This window comes from Uloborus diversus, chromosome 5 (assembly GCF_026930045.1).
Source record: "Uloborus diversus isolate 005 chromosome 5, Udiv.v.3.1, whole genome shotgun sequence".
NCBI lineage: Eukaryota > Metazoa > Arthropoda > Arachnida > Araneae > Uloboridae > Uloborus > Uloborus diversus.
In genome coordinates this window covers 96,899,756-96,916,769 of record NC_072735.1, presented here as the reverse complement: position 1 = coordinate 96,916,769, position 17,014 = coordinate 96,899,756, and the positions used below count along the sequence as shown (strand labels likewise).

Here is a 17,014-nt window from a genome sequence, read left to right as displayed (position 1 = left end):
TTATACATGTAAGGACTGTTATTGACCAAAACACCACCTTTAAAAGATTAATTATGGCTGTGTTAGTCTTATGCTGTCATCACTTTAGCAATTAATATTTTGAATTGTGTATGATTTGTGTTTCTTACTGTAATGTAAAACAGTTTTCTAGGTTATTTTATTTAATATTTTGTTCATATTTTTTCTTTAAGAAAAAAATTTATTAATCTTAAGAATATTTTACTTGCAGAGACACCAAATGTGATTTGCCCACCAGCTTGTGGTGTTGATTTGTATAGATCTTCGTCCAAGCAGCTATCATCTTGGTTTTGCTTAGTTCTTTTGCTGCTGGCAGCTACATTAGTTATATTGTAATAACTGATGATGAGAAAATTGATAAACATGGAAACATGTGTAAAATCTATTTCTTCTCATATTTTACAACATCATGTATTTCTGCTCTTAAAGCCGGGTTTTAAGTTTTGTTATTGTTTCATGAGCCTAACTTTGTAGCAATAGAGTTATTCTCATACTTAGTGAAATGTTTTATTCCGTCCATAGAAGATGGTTATTCGGGTACATAAAAATATTTTTAAAAAGTCATTCCAAAGGCGTTCCTTTTACTTATCCTTGTACTGATATTTGTAATTATACATTGATCATAGAATCATTTTTACTTGAGGCTTCCATCGTATTTTGTTATTTATCGGACACCTTTTTTTAAAAAAAAATTTGATAGATTTTTTGTTGGTATGAATATTTATTATAAGAATGTGGTATGTCTCTTCACCTTGTTGAAAAAGAGCAATGATGACAATATAAAATAGAAAATTGAATGTTGCAAGGAAAATTAGCAGGAGATTTATTCAACAGAAAAAGGTGGTTGCAATAAAATTTAGTCATTAATGCTAATTGATTGATCTTATGCAACATTCCATTCATCATCCTCTTTACTTATTACCATACTAAAACAGTGTATGCTAAAATAATTTACTCATTGCCATCAAATACCTTATTGACTACTTTATCAATTGTATAATTTATTTGAAGAAAATCTTTTATTTTAAAAATTCATGTCTGTTTTTTTAAATTATAAATTATGTTTGTACCTAAATAAGATAATTCAGGGATCACAAACCTTGCATTTATCATCACTTATAGTGTCTTCTCTTCCTTATACTGTTTTTATGACAGTATAATTTCTATAATCTCCCCCAGTGTGATCAAGTATACCTGGACCAACGTAATCGGTCTTATATTCGTCCTGCACAATTATATATAGGTTCTTAATATTTTTGCTATGTGACAAAAGGGAAAAGGTGTTTAATCTTATAGAAATCCTCTATTTGTATGATAAAATGGAAGGAAAATGTTTAGTATTAAGTTAAGAAGAACATTTTTAAATAATGCAAGATTAACTCTTATTGATGTATCATTTTATTTTTGAAGAAAAATAATAGCAGTAAGATATACTTGTTTATTCTAAGATTACTTAACGTCATTTCATAGTATTGAAGAATGATGTATAATTTCATTCATAAGCTAAACCAGGGTGGCGACAGATCAGGGAAGTCAGGGAAATATCAGGGAATTTTGAAAAAATAACAAAAAAATCAGGGAAAATGGATTTTATGAGGAAAAAATTTTTTTTTTTTTGCTTTACAAAATTAAGTACTCTAATTCTCTGCGCATTTTCCGCCAATTATCTGTTTTAAAAAAAGGTAAAATTAATGAGATGCGATTATACACTGCCGCATATTTGTGCATCTTTTTTCCTCAACGTCTAAGTATTGAATCTTACTTATTAACCACAGGATGAACTTCCTAAGATTGCTTCTGTGTCTGTTAGGTTCTTTATTTTACCTAGCTTGGAATTTCCTTTCACGCTTTCAATGCTACGTAAAATAAACAACCATACAGGCAAAGAGGAAGCCTTCATTAATGCCTTAGCTCCTTTGCCTTTATTCCATTGTCTCGAAGTAATTAGGGTACTGTAATCACGATTTCAAGAAGAAATCTTCGGTTTTTGAATTAATACTACAAAAGCTTAAAAGTTATTACTTCTTCGCGTTTTTAATTTAATATCTTAAATTAAACTTTCAATAAAAAAAACTTTTGTTTTTTGCCGTTATACTATTTGTTGTTACCGCAGATTATGAAGGTTTCCTTTTCTTCAGACTTAAATGATTCTTTAGTTTTATAACCAAGTTGTATTCTTCTTTTATATATTTTAAAATTAACTAATTGCTTTTATTTTCTTTTTTTTTCTTGCATTTCAAAGTTGTTTGTTACAAAAGCAATTTAAGATTTTTTTCGTTACATACTGAAATCATTTGAAATGGAGTTAACTTGTGTACTTAAGTAAATATCTTTATTTTTTATTGTTAAAATGCTGTATTCATTCATTAAAACCTATGTTCTTGATTAGAGAAAAGCTCCCTATGAATGGATGTCAAATGGTTTCATCTGTTTTGCAAAAATATGTCAATTAGTTATATAAGAATAACTACATTACCTCTATTCTTTCACTATTACTTGTTCTTCTTGCAACAATTATTATACTGTTTGAAAACTTAGTTCAAAATAATTACTTTTTAGTTCTATCATAAATACACATATGTTTTTAAGAGTAATTTTAATAGTTTCTTAAAATTCTTATGCTAAGTGGTTTCTGCAAGTAAAGTATTTTTCTATAATCTTTCCATGTAGAAAAACTTAATATACTGTTTTATAAGTTTTTTTCCCAAAAAAATTGACTTGATATGTTTTTTTCAAACCATTTTTTAAAAAAAGTAGCATCTTTTTAAAATATATCTTTAGTTCAATAACTTTACACAACTTAAAAACGTTTAAAATACTGCATTTTATACAAACATACATTTCAAGTAGAACAAAGAAAGAAAACCATTATCATCAGTAACGTAAATCAGGGAAATTTGGTGAACTTAATCAGGGAAAAGTCAGGGAACTTTTTTTCACAGTTCCTGTCGCCACCCTGTAAACCTTTTTTCTTTTCTGTTGATAAATTATTCAAAGTTTAAACCCTAAATTTAATGTGTATCCTGCAGTTTTTTTTTTTTTTTTTTTTCTTTAGCCTCTCTATTTAAAAGCAATGCAAAAAAAAAAAAAAAACATAAAAAGATTACATAAAAAATAAGTTAAAAATCATTTGTAAAATTTCAAAAAAGTTTGCATTGTTGATACTTTTCTCTTTTTTGCATTTTTAGAATTCAAATTTATAAAAATCTGTGAAGAAATTTTTTTAGTCTATCAAGTTAACATCATTAAAATTGAAAGCTTTTTCCGTGATACATGAACATCATAATACCACCATTTGTAAATAAATATTTTTACTACCTTGAAATTCTTTTATAAAAGATATATAAAATATTTATTCAAGTTCCTAAAAGTAAGTGCTTTAATGCAATATTTGACTAAAAAAGTTAAATATGAACAATATAATAAGTAGTTTATAACTTGAAAAAAGTTATTCCCATTTAAATAATAACACTTTGAAACTGAAATTTCAATAACTGCTCCTTAAAAATTACATTAAAATTTGCTCAAATGTGATTGTCATAGTTATGTACTTTTGTAAATAGTTTCTCTTCATTCTGATATAGTTAAGATCTGATTTTCTGTTCTGTTTTGTATTACTGTACGTGATTTTGTCTAAGTGTAAAACCTTAATTTATTTTTAGTAACATTTAGAACAGCCACAAAGCAATATAATTGTAAGTAGCTTAAATTTGTGTTTGGGAGGGGAGGGGGGGGGGTATAGGCTTATTGATTTAAGAGTTAGTATTAGAATAGCATGTTGAATTCAGACATTGAAGAAAATTTAAAGTAGGAATTTTAAAAAAAAAAGCAGTTTTTGCAATAATGCACGAAAATAGTTGCAAATTAAGCAATAAATTAGAAAATGTTTCTGTGTAAATCATTGCATAGCACAACTATTACAAGACACTTTGAAGAGATGTTTGGATTGCCAAATGTCTACTCCAAAACACAAAGTATCTACAGAAAAATAAAAAATAAAACATATGCGAACAAAATATAAAGAAAGATATGCTTACTATTCTTAAACAAATAAAAAATCCAAACTTGTTATATAGCATTATTTAAATGCTTTATTAATCAGAAATTTTGTCTGTTCACTTGAATTTGACACTAAGTATAACAATTCATGTGGATTCATGTAATGTGCAATCATGTTATAGTCAGTGCGAACTTAAGTTCAAACATACTAGAACTGCTAATAAAAGTACATACAGAGCAAAGAAATTTTTAAATTTCAAAATTATGTCCCCAAAATTGATTTAATTTGTTTATTATACCCTTTTTAACTTAACATGTCTTTTAAAAATTTTAAATGTGTGTCTCATATTTTTTACTAAAAGGTAGTTTTTAAGTTAAAAAAAAAAACCTGTGATTTTTAATTTATGACGACTTTTCATTGTACTTAAATGTTAATTAGGAATGATTTAAATTTGTTATCGAAATATTTTGTTAGTACTTGTTTGTATTGCAATTTGTTTACATGTTTAATTTTTTGGATAATTTTTACATCATTTGTTAGCATCTGCCATTTATATTGATGTTAAACTTTTTTCAGTTATAATTGCAATTTTTGTTAAATGTTGATTTTTGATTATTAGGACTGATTTCTTTTTTATTATCTTTAAATTTTATGAATTTTAAGTGACCTATCAGTCACATTTAAGTGACCTGTAATTGATTATTATGTATTTGCAATTGTGGACCTATTTTTTTAATGTTTAACCATATTCAGTTGCAAGTACATGCTAGAATATTGGGTTTTGGCAATTTTTTTTACATGTTTTAAAGAGAGAAACAGAAGTACATACCAGTGATCACAGCTGTCCTGTAACTCCTATTTTGTTTAAAAAACTTCCCCTATTTCTCTTTTTACTTTAAAAGGAACCCTTTTTTTTCTTCTTGAAAGTCTACTTTCGACTTCCTTCCAACAATGTTGCCACGAGCCACTACTGCATCTAGAATTTACTTTTGTGGGGAGGGGGGAGTATTATCTGTAAATAAAGTACAGTAGCCCATCGTTATATCGCTCATTCGGATATATTGCTCTTTTCTTCTGTCTCCCGAAATATTAAAGCCTAAAATAAGAAAGAAAAAAACTTAGTTTTGAGTTTGGAACCTTTTCTGAAAACATGTGGTATTGCTCAGAGAAGGTCTTTCTTCTTTATTTCTGTACCTCAGAGCCAAAGGAACGTTAGTCACATTGTGATAATTTTATAGTAGAGAGGAAAAACTTTTCTCTTGCCCTTTTGTATTGATACATTGCCTTTACAATGAGTGAGAGACATCAAGCAGGTGTCATACTAGCCCATGTAGAGGCAAGATTTGTGCTTGGTTGCACAAACCGGGATTTGCATCAAAGAAAAAAAAATGATCAGGACGAGCAAAAGAGTTTTCTGTAAGCAATGTGGTTACTTTTACTTTTCACATCCTTTCTGTAGCAAGTCAAACGGATTAGAAAGTCTATTGGGAATAAGAGGGTATTGGAATGCTCACTCTTATCTCGCGGTAGCTCAGAAAGATAAGTCTTCATTCGCCATTTGATGTTTTTAACTTTCTGACAGTGAAAATTTACTTAAATTTCAGTCTTGTATAAATTTCAATAGGTGTGATAGTACATTCGTGAACTACATAGAAACCATTACAAAATCATGTCAAACAGAATGAATACTATTTTACTTGTGTATTGGACTTATAACTATTTTTAATGATCTCCGTTATATCGCGCTTTCGAATATATCTCTTTTTCTTTGTCCCCCGAAAAGCGCGATATAAGGAGGGGTTACTGTACCATATTACTATTAGCACTAGTGTTAATTTGGGAAAAGTCAAGAAAGCAAAACTTGAGTGCGTACAAGTTACTGTTTCAATGCAATATGAGTTAATATTTTGACGAAATTTTTTATTCCTCTACATTACTGATTTTTTGCAAATACAATTATCAATTTTTCTATCGTACAACAAAAAAATAAGTTTAATATAAGCTTAAGAGATATGCTTTGTCAAATTTAAAATGCAAACAAATGAAGACTAAGAAATTCCTTTTTATTTCTTCTGCACCAACTACTGCTGTGTATAATTTATGTTACAGTGCAACCTCAGAAATTCAAACCCCGGAGATCCAAAATTCTGAATAATTCAAACAGTTTGTGAAGTGGATGCTTGAAATTAAATTTAAAAAAAGGAAAAATCAGGAATCCATACAATCCATAAGCTAAGTTAGTTTTTTAACGACAGCTACTTTTAGCAAACATTTAAACACAATGTTTATTACAGCTCTGTGCCTTACTATATAGAACTGAATTCGGTAATCATTTGCTGACATAACAAACTGAATCAGCTTGATGATTCCATTTTGCGGCAGCGATGTTGGTTCAGCAGTATCACTCCACTCCCCTACTCACACAACCTTGCAGTAGGCTAACACATTCCACATACAGTGTGCATTTTGGATCTCTGAAGATTGGTTGTAAGGTTAGTTTCATGTCCCATAATTTTTATCAGAAATTCCCATATTTTGTTGTGCCCTTGCTGTTGATCATTGGTGTACATCATAACATGAGTTTAAATCCACTATACATATACATTTATGTACAAGCTCAGGTACTGGTTTGTTAAATGTAATTTTTGAAATTTATTAATGGATTGTAGTTTTATATTTTACTAATTCTTGTTCTCCTTACTTATTCTTGTATTAACGTATTATGTAAATTATTTTTATTAAAAGTACTTAACATTGTCATATAGGAAAGTTTTCCATTATTTGGCAAATTTCCTGTAATATATACTCTCATATTTCCAAAATTGGTAACCTTGCTACCTAACCAATAAAAAAATAACCTTGCACACCCATTTCTGAGGAATGAGGTGCAGTATATCCTATTCAGATTTATCAGATAGTGTTTCATTAAAAGCAATGAGCCCTTTCTGCTTTTGGGTTGCATTAGAAGTTGTTTTTATAAGCTTGAAAGGCATTTTTAATAGGTAGTCTCTCTGATTTTTGTAAGCTTCTTTCCTGTAGCATGGCTATGTGCATTTATATTTTTTTAATATTCAGAGCGAAATTGTTTGAGCTAGCAGAAGGGCTATTCTGTTGATTGGCAAATTTACCTGATATACACAAACAGTTTCTTTTATTAAAAAGAATAAAGAAGTTATATCTTTTATGTTTTTTGATATTTAAGTGCAATTTTGAAATCAAAAAAAAAAATAAAACTCATACATAGATATTAGAAATAATCAAAATGCCAAGTTCCTACTGCCTATCACCATCTTTTTTTATTTATTTAATTTATGTATTTATTTTCCAGTCATATTTCTGTGTTTAGAAAAGGGACCACACAGTTATGTAAAAAAAATTCTCACACTTGAATTAAAATGGAATCTCACATTCATAATGCATTTGAATGGGAAAATTTTCCTAGAAATTTTTATATACTTTTGAAGCATATATTTGTATGGAAACCATTTTTGTAACCAACTTTTTATCATGTTACTGTTGAAATGTGTACTTATGTCTTGACTCTACCCATAATGTGTGTTCTTTGAAAACAATTTACTGAATTAAAACTACTCTAGTTTGAACTGCAATGTTGTATTTGTGCTTATGCACTTGGTATGAAATGTTGCACTTGGTAATTTTTGTGTGCCTTTTTAGATTTCATGTGATATATTTCACCTCTACATCTCAAAAAGCGTGTATGCATTGATTTCTAATAAACTTTTTGGTAGTACAACAGTCTCGTTTTTATAATGCCTGTTTATTTTTAACAAGTTGGATACATAACAGGAAATATCCAACGTTCTTTAGCACAAATAAATGAATTACTGAAAACACGTGTTTCGGGGTGTGCAGGAACCCCGATAAAGGTATATGTTTTTCTTAGATGTCTTTATATCTAAAAGCTCACAACTTTGAATTGAGGCAGTGAGAAGCAAAGGGATGCAAGTTGCAAAATTGAAAATTTGGAAATAACCAGTAAATATGGTAGGTGAACCTCTCCTCTGTCTTGGGGCAAGAGATGTACTAGTCACCCTGGTAATTGCTGCTATACAGCATGATTTTGAAAAACATTTCAATGAAAGCCTGCCTAGGATGTTATCTTTAAATGTGTTTTATTTAAAACTTGAAAATGTCCACTTACTTCCCTTTGTTCTCACTGCTTCAATTGAAAAAGGCGTTCCTGGATACCCCAAAACTTGTGTATTCAGTAATCTGTTTATTTTTGCTAAAACCAGTTGGATATTTACTGTCATTTTTTCGTACAAAGGTATTTATTTATTTCTTAAATGTTACATACTATTTCTTTCTGAAAGCTTTCCAAATGTTAAATCATGAGGATATCTTCTGGTCACAAACTATAGTCCTAAAAATGTTGCACAATTGGAACTTGGCTTTAAAAAAATTACTAAGTTTAAACCAATGTCGGAAACGTTTTAGACAAAAGTTCAGAAAAGAAGGACATTTCAAGATTGTAAAGTGGGTAATATATTATGGAATTTTATTCTATTCTCTTTTTCTTTTGCATGTATGGGAGAGTAGAGTGGAGTCTATATTGGAACATTTTTTTTTTTTTTTGAGCAATCACGATTACTAATTGTTTTCATTTGACTGTCCTTGATGTTTGGTTCCTTTTTAAACCCCACCTCCCTGTGCAGGCTTGATTTCTCACGGTAACCGCTGCTCCTGGTCGGTGGCATCCATGTCCCAGATACGTGCATGCACACATGTCTACGCACACACACAAGTCTACACATACACAAATGCCCAAGAGTAGGGACAAGAACCGTTTCTAAAAACAAGCAAGTGGGGGTGGTAACCAATGAGTAGGGTCCTGTTGCAACTCGTGATTGCAAAAAACATAATTTGAATTCAAAATTTCAGAATTCAAATTAATTTTTAAATTTTTTTTTATTTTCTTTTGCATTTTTATCAAAATGCATGTTTTTAAAACTTTTTTAGACGGGATCATAAGTTCAACACCTATCTATACCAGGGGATCTCAATTTGGAGTTTTGCCTCCCTGGAGAGCGTAAAATTTCAGAGGAGGCAAGAATAAAAAAAATAATAAAATAAAACAGGAAAATTAACTAGATCACTAGTAAACAAAGATTTTGTTGTATGAATCATGTATAGTACTAATATAACTTTTGACACTAATTTCCTTTAACCAATTAGAATTTCTCCATCACCCACAGGGTTTGCAAGATAATAGCTTTTATATTATTTATCTATCCAAAATCATGTAATATTTAAAACAGAGTTCACAATAGAATTTTTGTCTCAAAGCAAGTTCTGCTAGTTCGCTCCTGGCTTTGTCCAAGTAAAAAGCTTATTAGAGGTAAGTCACACACAGGAAAATTAGTAAAAATCACAACCTAGAAAATGTTCAGTTATAAAACTTGTTACTGAAACTACTTCCCCCCCCCCCCCTTTTGATTCTTTAAATTGCGTCAGTAAGTGTGTGTGTTTTGCAATTAATAATTTATTAATTCATATTTATTTATGACTGCCAATCACCGGATGTTATTATTTGGGGGTGGGGGGGGAGATTGTCAATTTACGAATGAAACTTTAAATCTTACCAAATGACCAAATACGAGCATATACATCACGTACCAACCTCTAACGAAAAGAGAAATCAGAAATTAGACATCCTTACAAACAAAAATATTATTATGTCGTCTCCGAATTTTCCGAACCGTCAGATATTTTTTGTCAAATAAGGAAAGTTTGGATGTAACAGTGACCCCCCGTGAGTGCCTCTGGCAATCATATCACCTGTTTTGCACAAAATTTTTACCATAGACTGCTTTAATTCTCAACATGCACATGCATTGCATGCCAGTTCCTAATAAATATTTTATTATGCACAATTTTATATATTTTTATTTATAATTATGTCGGTTATTGAGATTTGCTTCCATCATATTATTTTTGCGAAAATTTTTATTTAAATTTTCATTACGAAGATCACAAAAAAAGTGGATAAAAATGTATGGGATGCCCCAAAATTCGTTTTAAATAGAAGACAAAGTAGAGAAAGAGATACCAGCAGTTCTCTAAATCTTTCTAAGGTAAAAATGAATGAAACATAAGTGTATCAAGAAATTCAAGAGCCATGATATTTAAATTTAAATAAAACGGAAAAAATTGCATAAAATATCACTGCTAAAGATCACCTTAGTCCAAAGCGTCAGAAGTTTTTTTTCTGCGGCCAAAAACGTTTGTTTTTCAAAGACAAGAATTTGAGGGAGAAATTTGAAAATTACATTATGGAAAAACTAAAACAGTTAAATATTTTTTTTAAAGAAAAAGTGGGGGCGGGATGTTTTACAATATATTTTTAAAAATTAAAAAAGATTGCGAGCAAAGCAAAATAAAGGGAGGGAGGCATTTTATGACCAAAACCCCATCTTTTTACTTCACCAAAGGTAGCTTAAAAAGACTTCAGAGGAAATTCCATGAACCCGCTTCCACTACTATTTTCAAAAATTATCTAAACTTTTTATTTATTTATTTTATTTTATTTATTTATTTTTTTTTTTTTTGAGCAATCACGATTGCTTATTGTTCTCATTTGACTGTTTTGAATTCCTATGATTTTATTTTCCTTCCAGCACCACCGTCACGTCGACCGGCCTCACGATGCTGCTCCTCTTGTGAAAACCGTCTCCAGGTTGCATCCATATCCTATGCACACACGCATACACACACATACACACACTCATGCCTGCGCTCAGACACACACAGCAATGCATACACAACATCAGTGGTGTATATATGTTTTTGTTTTGGAGGGAGTCCATATAACCAAGATTAGCCTCCCCCCCCCCGCCACTTTTTGTTTTGGAGGGGGGGGAGCAACAGTACCTTGACCTTTTCATTTTTCTTTCGAGGTGGGGCTAGGACTTCATACTGTTACTCAGTGGCCTAACCAAAAAATAGTTTTAGGAGAGTACTCAAAATGTTCTCGCTTCTGGTCGGTGGAAGAGGGGGGGGGGGGTACGGGGGTTCTCCCCAGAAATTTTTTGGATTTGTAGTACAAAGAACGCAGTTTTAGGCGGTCTCTGGCGATGCTACGGGAGAAAATTCGGAAGGCCTTCTGCGGAAATTTTTAGAAATTTGAAATCTTAAAAACGCTATTATAAGCTATATTTGTTGACGTTAGTTTAATGAAAGGAATGAGCCTTTTTGAAGTTGCCCCCGAGGCTATTTTTAAAAAATAGAGCGAAATCCGTCACCCCTCCGCCCAATTTTTCGAAATTGAAGTTCTAAAAACGCAGATTTAGACTAACTTCGATAATGTTACGGGCAGGGATGTTCTGGGACTCTCCCCAAAAACTATTTTGAAATTAAAGTCCTAAAAACTGCAGTTTTAAAGAGATATTCAGTAATATTAGGTGGAGAGATGTAAACGCTCTCCACATTAAAAAAATTTCGAAATTGTAGTTTTTCTTTTTTCGATTTCACACGGGAGCGGTTGAATCCTCATGCGAAATTTTTTCGTAATTGAAATCTTAAAAGCGTGACTGTGGATCATATTTGGTAACGTTAGGAGTTCAGCCGTTTTTCAAAATTGAATCTCCATAAAAGCAATTTTAAACGATTTTCTATGCTTTCAGAAGGCAAGGTGTTAGGTAATTGCCCGTTGGAAATTTTTCGACATTGAAGCCCTGAAAACGAGGTTTAGAAGCTCTTTAATGGTCTTAGTGGTTGGATGGGCTTGCTAAGTATAGCATTTTGAATACTTTCTTATTTTTAGACCGATAGAGAAAAAGGAAAAAAAAGGAGGGTGGAGACCGGTAAAAGAAATAGGGGTACTTGGACGTGATTACCAGATCAATAATCAGTCCCTTTTGATTATTTTTTATTTTAATGTTATTTTAAAAATCTATTCAGATTTTTTCCCAACATCAGGCAATTTTCAGAAAGGAGGAGTTCGAGAATCCTCCCCTGAAAGGTAAAACACTATTTCAGGTCATCTTTGGAGTCGTATAAACGTAAGGAATGGTTTAAGGAATCTTCCTACAAAACTTTTCAAAATTTAAATTTTAAAGGCACAATATCAGACTATTTTTGGTAGGAACCTTAGTTAAATGGTGTTGGTTCGGGGACCCTCTTGCAGAATTGTTTTGGAATTGATGTCCGAAAAAGACCTAAATAAATGCGTTTTTAGGACATAAATTTTCATTGTCACTCAACCCAACTAAAACTTAGTTTAAATTTCTTGTAGGGGACGAGAGTTAACGAGAGAAACATTCTGGAGACCCTTCTTTTCAAACTGACTTGTTGTTAAATAACTTCGCTTCCCAAAGACATGTTCTTTTCGTGAGTAATGGGTACGGATCCCCTGACCCTCTCTGAACACCATTGTCTGGTGCCATCAAATGCAGGGTTTCCAAACTTTAACGATTCGCGGCACCCTTTGAAGAACTAAAATTTTCTCACGGCATCTTCGTCTAGTTTTATGTACATTGTTACCAAGGGCACTTCGCGGCACCCCTGACCTCTTCCTGCGGCACCCAGTTCAGAAATCTCGGATCTAACGTATTATAATTATTATTACACAATCATAGTTATTTATTAATTATTATTATTTTTTCTGTTTTGTAGCTGTTTTTTCCAGATTTTGGAGGGGGCCCGGGTCCCCTCAGCCCCTCCCTTATATACGCCCTTGCACAACACACCATGCATACATACACACACACGCACCCACACACATGCGCCTACACAAACACACACGTGCCTACACATACACACACGCGCATTCATTCACACACACGCTCGTGATTGCGAAAAACATAATTTGAATCCAAGATGCCAAAGTATATATATATATATATATATATATATATATATATATGTATAGCATTCTTGCCGATCCTCACCAACACTTTGAATATCATCGAAAATTCAAAAATTTGGCTCTGAAAAATCCCGTCTCCCAGCTCAATCAATGCATTAAAAATAAGTACAAATGAACATTTACAGTTTTTATTCGAATTTTTTCCAGGGGAAAGATCTCTAACGCCCCACTTTCACATCATAACAGATCACTTAAAATTTCGTTTTTAGGAACTTAAATTTGAAAACTTTCCTGAGGCGTGACCCTGATTTCAGCATTCCTCCCACCTTTTTGAAAGTATTTTAAGATTCGTTTTTAAGACTAACTGCGACGTGAGGGGAGGGGGGAGGAGAGCGTCTCTGAACTTATCCCTTTCTGTAACATCAAAGATAACATACAATTACGTATGTTACGTATTTCAGTTTCGTAAACTTTGCGGTATAGATTCCGAATGCCATTACTTTCCGTTAAGTCGCCTTAGATGGCCTAAAATTGCATTTCCAACGCTTCAATTCCCGGGGAAAAAGGAGGAAACCGCCCCTCCTTTGAGGAACCCTACACCGGGAGTTTTTCCTAACTGAAGCCCTAAAACGAAAGTGCAAGCCATCTTTGATGACGTTGACGGAAGGCATAGGGTTCAAATCTCCCCGCTAGAAACTTATCGGAATTGAAGTTTCAAAAATGAAGTTTAGGCGAGCTTTAGTGATGTTAGGAAAAGTAGTTTGAAGGCCTTCTCCTGGGCATCTCATGAAGTGCTAGTGGAAAGGATGGGTTTACTGACTTTTCCCAGCTAATGTTCCGAAACTGAAGTTCCAAATAGCGCAATTTTAGACAACCTTCGATGATTTTAGGGAGATAAGAATTATCACGAAATTGAATTTCTAAAACGCAATTTTAGAATACCCTATTAAACGGAAAAGAAAGGAGTAGGTTTGGGGACTTCCTTGGATAAATCTCTATATTTTAGTTGTTTTAAATAAAAATGAAATGGCAGCCCTCCCCCCCCCCCAAGTAGGTGTAAATCTGATACGTAGCAAGATATAAGGTAAAGAAAATGGCCCCGTCCTTGAAAATTTCCTGGATCCGCCCTTGCCAGGAACTCAGTCCTTAATCTGCCTATGGGAGCTCCGTCACTGACATCGACCATCAACACCTTGCCCTTGATCTCTAAGGGCTTCCCGACGTTTGGCAAAAGTTTAGAAGCTTTGCTGGTGATTAGATCAAAGGAATGTAATGCATTGGGGTTGTTTCCTTCAGTCAAAAGTATTACATTTAGTCACTGAAATTGATAGAATAAGAAAAAAAATAAATAAATAACATGGAGCGAGAAAAAAACTTTTATTTTCCTAACGCTTAATTTTTAATTATTTTTCTAAAATGTCTGACTTTGAAAATAAGGCGTGGTCTTTATGACGTCACAAATGATGTACATTGACACATCTGTCTACCACGTTTGCACGTTATGATAAGAAGCAAATTAAATAAAGCGCTCTACGCTTGTATCAACCATATCGTTGCCAGTACACGTGAGTAAAGATGCGAATTAAATATTGTGCTCTGCTAATGGCATCAGTGAATGGCACTTCATCATTTGTGATGTCATGTGCAGAAGCGTAAACAATGAAATTGCACCGCTTAAAATAATAGTTAAAAAATATTAAACTTTGTCAAGTTATTTAAAAAATGGTTTAGTCCTATGTTTTTAAGCACGCTCTTCCAGAAAAAAAAATGCTTTTAAAATTTCAGAAATGGCCCCATTGCAGTTTTATGTTCATTGAAAACCGATTCGTACCTATTTTACCATTACTTAAATTACAACTCTCGTAATACAAACTAAAAACTAAAAAACTTCCTAAATAAACATTGCGATTCATAGACTAGCAAAGACATGTTGTTTTCTTTGCATTGACACACCGCTTGCAATGAAATAACTTTTACAGAATTTATTTACTTCGATTGTATTGGGGTCATTTCACGTCAAATCGCATAATGTCATGTTCCGTCATATCTCCGATTTTGTCCATTGTTTTTTTGTTTTGAAGATTATGCTTTGGAGATTTTTATCAAAATTCGATTTTTGATCATTTTTCGGAGTCACCTTATCTGCATGAATTTAGAAAAATCTCTCGAATTTCTTTATTTTTCAACCAATGAAGCTGTTCAGTAAATTACCGCCCAAGATGGTAATAAGCTGGTATCAATTTCAAGCTAATACTTTTCTCTTTCAATGTGAACATTAGAAAGTATTCTGTGAATAGATGGGTAATGCCACTCCTTATCTAAAGTCAGTTTCTATGCTTTTCAATTGGGAGATTAACTAAGTCATATCTCCGGAATAACAACTGTGATCTGCATCATTTTTTTTTTCTTTGTAGCATATTTAAATCATTCTCTTTCTCGGTAGAAAACAAATGGAAGGGTGTTTTTTGTTCTTTTGAAATTAAAAGAAAAAGTTTGTTTTCCAGAAAATATAAGTTTTCTATTACTTTAAAACAGTTTTAAGCTTAAAAAGCTGAAAAACTTTTCAGCACAATTAATACTGGACTGTTAAAGAGCAAAAATTGATTTGTATCAGTAGTTAATCGCTATAAAGTTGTTCACTTTAGAAAAGAATTGTGCAAAAACCTCCCTTTCCGACTTGACAAAAAAAAGGGGGGGGGGGAATACACTTTTCATTGAAAGTATATTAAATATTAAGAATAATAATTTGAAGACTAAAGTAAAAAATATTTCTAATGGGATTATTTTGCAATATTTTCGACAGTAAAAGATTTTTTTAAAAATACAATTGGAAAGTTTTCATGACATGAAGTTGTTTGGATTACGTAACACCTTACAATGATCTTCTACTCTTACAATGCTCACGCAGCGCAACTGTAAATTTCTCTGAAGAAGATTATGTTTGCTGTGATTGAAGTACATTTTAAAATCTCTTTAAAACTTATTGATAGACATTCTGATTTTCTCATCTTTTGATTCGAAGGAAATGTGTTTCACTCCCATCTTTTTAAAGAGATCAAGCAGAAGGTATTGAATAAATTTTGTAAAATGTTCTGCAATAAAGAAAAAAAGTGTGAGATAGTTTTAAATTGAATTAAGAAATAGAGCAAATTTCTTTACTAATAATAAAGCTGAAAGTCTCTCTATCTGGATGTCTGGATCTCTCTCTGTCAGGATCTCTGTGACGCGCATAGCGCCTAGACCGTTCGGCTGATTTTCATGAAATTTGGCACAGAATTAGTTTACAGCATGGGGGTGTGCACCTCGAAGTGATTTTTCGAAAATTCGATTTTGTTCTTTTTATATTCCAATTTTAAGAACTTTTCACCGAGCAAATTATCGCAACGTGGGCGAGTAAATTACCTAACGTGGAACCGTAACATGGGCAAGCACAGCAAATTGGCGAAAACATAGCAAATTGGCAAGAAATTCAAGCATCCATTATTTGTAAATATACAGGCGAACCAAATGACCTTTTAATTTTCTACTACGGGCAAAGCCGTGCGGGTACCAGTAGTTTAAAATAAATGCAGTGCGCATAAGCATCACTTTCATTGAACATTTTATAATTACAGTTACGTCTCGATTCATTTTCAAAGAATTAGAAAGAATGGTGGGTAATATTACCTACAAACTGCGTTCCTAGCATTATGAAAGAAATCCAAACAACTGCTTGTACTAGTACCAGGTACAAACCTGGACATTTCAACCTATAGTGGCGAAATCATTATTAATTTAGTGGTTTCATTTAGTTTTGCAATGGCTTCGTTGTTACCTAAATGATCAGATTCATACTAACTGCCTTAAAAATTGATTTATTATGACTACTTAAAGGAAAAATTGTAAAAAAAAATCTTTTCAGTAAGAAGTACTTAATTTTTGTACTTGGTACGAGTACAAGCGATAGTTTACGTTGTGTTTATTATGCAAAAATACTGTTGTACACACATTATACAAACATTGTACGCATCATTCTTCTTGCGCTTTGAAAGTGAATCGAATCGACACATAGCTTTCCTCGATTTTAAAATGCGAAATGAAAGGTGTGCTTGTGCGGACTGCGTTTATTTTAAAAATTTACTGTATTTCTCAATTCAATTAAAAGTTATCTCACTTTTTTTTTTCTTTAT

The 17,014-nt window shown here is 32.1% G+C and overlaps 1 protein-coding gene across 2 annotated transcripts in view; it reads left to right on the top strand.

Moving 5' to 3' along the window:
• Window positions 1–7,772, top strand: part of LOC129222153 (lachesin-like) — a 50,375-nt gene extending 42,603 nt beyond the window's left edge. For both annotated transcript variants that reach the window (XM_054856610.1, XM_054856611.1), the window contains exon 7: window positions 230–7,772. In XM_054856610.1, the coding sequence (XP_054712585.1) occupies window positions 230–354 (125 nt within the window). In that variant the 3' untranslated portion in view covers window positions 355–7,772. The remainder of the gene's footprint in view (window positions 1–229) is intronic.
• Window positions 7,773–17,014: the final 9,242 nt, after the last annotated feature.